This window comes from Vespa mandarinia, chromosome 13 (assembly GCF_050613455.1).
Source record: "Vespa mandarinia isolate Hongniang chromosome 13, ASM5061345v1, whole genome shotgun sequence".
Lineage (NCBI taxonomy): Eukaryota > Metazoa > Arthropoda > Insecta > Hymenoptera > Vespidae > Vespa > Vespa mandarinia.
In genome coordinates this window covers 2,305,001-2,310,000 of record NC_140822.1, presented here as the reverse complement: position 1 = coordinate 2,310,000, position 5,000 = coordinate 2,305,001, and the positions used below count along the sequence as shown (strand labels likewise).

The 5,000-nt window shown below is 31.1% G+C and overlaps 1 protein-coding gene across 6 annotated transcripts in view; it reads right to left on the bottom strand.

Annotated features, from left to right (window-relative positions):
• bi (T-box transcription factor bifid) overlaps positions 1-5,000 on the bottom strand; it is a 131,262-nt gene that overhangs the window by 115,444 nt on the left and 10,818 nt on the right. For all 6 annotated transcript variants that reach the window (XM_035872156.2, XM_035872154.2, XM_035872159.2 and 3 more), the window contains exon 2: positions 3,036-3,360. In XM_035872156.2, coding sequence (XP_035728049.1) covers positions 3,036-3,360 — 325 coding nt within the window. The remainder of the gene's footprint in view (positions 1-3,035; positions 3,361-5,000) is intronic.

The window sequence follows — 5,000 nt, the reverse complement described above, 5'->3', positions numbered from 1 at the left end:
TAGAAGTTATTTTTTTTTTCTTCCTTTTTTTCATTTTCCTTTTCTCTTCTTTTCTTTCTTTTCTTTTTTTAAAGTTATAGATACAGAGAATAAGTTTTGTAATGTCAGCGACTAACGATAAGTTTCTTTACGTTTCTTTAAGATAGAAAAGCAACGTAACACATAACGTGGCATTCTAACGTTCTCTTTCTCTTTGTGGTAGAAACGACTGCTTAATGCGCAACTACAGACCACCGGAGTTTATGCTAGATATCTACTGTAATCATGCGAAAGTCAGCGACGAACAACGGGACGGTACGAATTTGTACAAGTTACCAGCTTAAAAATTAACAATAATAACTATGAATGGACGCATCAAAAGGTTCGTCTATACACGTTCTAAGACTATAGTACTTGTAAATGAAACTTAAAAAAAAATATTATGTTCTATGAAAATACTTTTCTTTTGTCCTTGTCTATATATTCCCGATACGCATATATGCATTTACAATGAAAAGAAAAAAAAAAAGAAAGAAAAGAAAGAAAGAAAGAAAGAAAGAAAGAAAGAAAGATAGATAGATAGAAAGATAGAAAGATTAAATTATTTTCAAAATTATAAAATAATTATTTAACTATATGCGTGTATGTATGTGTAAATGTAAATTTTTAATATTTATTATCTTGAAAAGGAAGAAGAAGGAGAAAAGCATTTAGAAATTAATTCGAAAGATTTTTTGATACGTCGTTAAAAAACAAACAAAAAAAAAAATATATATATATATATATATATATATATATATATATGAAAAGAAACGAATTAATGTTTAGAAATGAATTTAGAAACGTTCGCGAAAAATATATACGAAGGGGAAAAATATTGTTTTACAGATGATTTGAAATAATTACCACGCATTCATTTTAAATAGATCTAGCGAACAAATAAAAATAAAAAAAAAAAAAAAAAACGCTAAAGAAATTGTTTAGAATCGTTTAGAAAAGTATGAGCTCATTGATAAGAATTTAAGAAATCTTCTTACAATTTTTCTTAGAGCTAATATATAATAAGGCTCGTTTACAAGGACAACAAAACGTATGAAATAATTAGAATTGAAAGAAAACAAAAACAAACAGAAAAATGAAACAAAATAAAACAAACAATAAAGTAGGAAAAGAAAATCTATAGAGAGAGAGAGAGAAAGAGAGAGAGAGAGAGAGAGAGAGAGAGAGAGAAATAAATGATGATAAGTTGGCATCATTGTTCATTAGATCGACATTAAGGTTAAGAAATCTGTGTTTCTATTCGACCAGATTAATAGAAAACAACCCTTCATTACTACACCTATAGTAAGATATAGAGGGATAGAGAGAGAGAGAGAGAGAGAGAGAGAGAGAGAAAGAGAATCCCCAATGGCAAATCACGATTTCCCTTTCTCGCGATACTAATGACGCAAATTAGAAGAGCAAAGCCCAAAATCCACGTGAGAGTTTCGCCTGGCTCTCTGTATAGATAGTAAGAGAAAGGGAGACAGAGATGGAGAATACTCTGCTTACAATCGAGAGAAAGAGAGAGAGAGAGAGAGATAAAGAGAGGATTAGAGCAATGTAGTATCGTATACACGTACAACAGGACACTACACATTCAAAGATCAAATCCATCCGATATATTCACTCATAAAAGGCACCAACATAGCAGACAGAGTGACAATCAGAAAAACATGTATACCATGAACTCACACACACACGCATACAAACAGAATGTATGAACATTCGTATGAATGTATACACAATTAAGTAATAGGAATGTGAAGCAGATACATATTTATTGTTTAAAAAAATGGGAGTGCAAAGTATATATATCTATATATATATATATATATATATATATATATATATATATATATATGTATGTACGTATAAATGTGAAGGAACGAATATGAGAATATTGACAAATCGACACAGTTAAAATCAACACATACACATACAAAAAGAGAGAAAGAAAAAGAGAGAAAGAGAGAGAGAGAGAGGGAGAGAGAGAGAGAAATATGTGAATGTAAACGCTAGCGCAAAAACACGCACCTGTACGCGTCGCACATGAAATATGTAAAGGTATATGCTCACCCTTTTGCCAGGCGCGTGCTCTATTCTCAGCTATTATAGTTTTCAGCTCGTGTCTATCTAGCAGCCAGTTCTAAGCCTAGTCGTCGCGGAAGAACGCGCTTTTCCATTCTTTTTAAATTACTTACCGGCCTATTTCTTTATCTCTATCTCTATCTCTATCTCTATCTGTAAGTTCTCATTCTCTCTCTCTCTCTCTCTCTCTCTCTCTCTCTCTCTCTCTTTCTCTTTCTCTTTCTCTCTTTCTTTCTGTCTTTGTTTCTACCCTATCCAGTCTTTGCTTTTATTCTAGAATCTGATAGGTTCTATGGGTTTGTATAAACTATGATTGTTCGAGTTTACTTGAAAGGATGAAACGTGGTATATAGATGAACCTCCAGTTACTTCTGTCACTAACTTGTTGTAAAACATTCAACAGTATATTTTCAATAACATTGTTATAATAAAGTAAACGATGTATATTTCGCTTGTCATTCATCGGGAATATTTTCTAAAAGGGATAATATCAATGATGAAAAATTCTCTCGATCCACATCCCGTCATTTAGAATATATTTATATTCTAATATGATTTAAAATGATATCGATAATAATCCACCATTGTACTAAATGTTTATCGATGTAAAGAGAAATGATAAAAAAAAAATATATATATATCATTTGGCATTGCTCGTTTTGATTAGAAACAAAATGGAATATCTTTCTGAATGAGAAAATATCCATCAATATTTTTAACGATCGATGAAATAAGATTTCAAAGTACAAAATCCAAATATTTGCCTTAACTAACACAGCTTACCAATATAATTATATATATATGTATATATATATATATATATATATATATATATATATATGTGTACATATATATTAGAGAAAAAAAAGAAGAAAAAGAAGAAAAAAAAAGAGAGAAAATAAAATTACAAATTGATCGAAACTTACCGGCCACTTTTGGTAATGACCATTTCCGTGCCAAGTTTATGAAACTTTTCCCAAAGTTCTTTCCCCTCTAACGTGACCTTAGGGTCATCGACAACACCATCTTCCTCTGGATGATGAGGTGGTACCAAAGGATGATGAGGTGCGGCTAAGGGATGATGCGGTGCCAAGGGATGCGGCGATGTATGCAGCATCCCTGGAGGTAAAGGTGGCCTGAGAGGCCTCATTGCTGGACCTCCAGGACCACCTTGATGATGATGATGTAATGCAGCTGCTGCCGCCGCCAGGACTGCTGCTTCTTCGGGTGTATGCGGACCCAGTCCTAAACCTAACAAATATATATCTTTATATATATACATATATATATATATATATATATATATGTACAATGGTAAAAGAAAGCACAACAACAAAAAATCATTAGCGTCAATCAATTTATATTTATTGATTTTATTTTGACATTTTAATGCCTTTCTTAATCGAACTCATTATCGTCATTAAATTCATTTAAATCATTGTCAAACTTACCGGCCATATTATATTTTCATTCATAAAGCTATCCGATAATCATAATCCGAACAAATCCATTATCCCTTATTTGACCTTAAGATTTAGAAAATCAATTAACTAGAATATTTCTTAAGTACAATAAATCTAATATAACTATATCGTATTATCGTCAAAACTAATCCTTTTTGAATGATTTAAAAAAGGAAATTTATCTTTGAAAAAAAAAAGAAAAAAAAAAAGATCGATGGGATAATAAATTTCGAAATTTTCTTTCTTATCATCACTTTGAAATCTTTCAAATTTATTTTTGCCAACTGAAGCTTAATCGGAAGAAAAGAAAAAGCATCGATTTTATCCTGTCAAAAATGTCCTTTCGAACAAGTTCCAAACAATGAAAGAAATAAGAAATGAGAATAATAATGGCCGTTCGAATGGATAATCCTTTAATTTTTTTTTTGTTTTCTTTTTGTTCTTTTTTTTTTTTTTGTTTTCTTTTTCCTTTTCAACAACTATACTCATAAATATTTCTCATTCTCTTTTCATTTTTTTTTCTTTTTTTTTTTTTTCTTTTTTTTTTTATTTCCATACTTTGTACTCGCACGTTTAAAATAAACTCTCTTTGATCAAGAAATAAGAGGAATAAGAAGAAAAAAAAGAAGAAGAAGAAGAATAAGTCGAAAACTTTCCAAAGAAGCTTCTTCTATTCTCTTTTCTTTTTACCTACCCTCCCCAACCCCTCCCCCCCCCACCCCTATCCCGCTTAACCTCCATCCCCTCTTTATTTTTCTTTTTTTTTTTACCCTCAACATCCCGTTCACGTTACCTCACCTAGAGAGAGAGAGAGAGAGAGAAAGAGAGAGAGAGAGTGAGTGAGAGAGTAAGAGAGAGTTTCTACTTACCCTCTCCATTTCTCTATCTTTTTTACGAGCTCTAAAATGTAAATTCTCTTTCGGAAGAGCTAAACGTTTGCAAATATAACCATACTATAGATACTCTTGGTACGAAATAGACGAAGGAGACGCGAGGACTTAAATATAGAATTGACGTATTCGTTCTCTTCTTAGGTCAATGGAGCAGCAATCTATCTGTTCTAACAATTATCCCATTCGACGTATGATCATGAACGTTTATTTATCGCCAGATGCGAAGTATAAAGATAAAGAGAGATAGAGACAAGGGAGAGAAGGAGAAAGAGAGAGAGAGAGAGAGAGAGAGATTCTCTTAATGAGAATTATTAACATGGCTTGAAATTGTTTCTTTTTTTCTTTTCTTTTTCTTTTTCTTTTTCTTTTCTTTTTTTTGTTTTTTTTTTTACTTTTCAAGATAGCATCGATTAGAAACATGTGTTTTCGACGTTGTGCAAAAGTGTTCACTCTATTATTATAATTTAGATTATTATAAATTACATAATAAAAGATTTATTTGTACATTTCTTTTCTTTTGTTTTCTTCTTTTTTT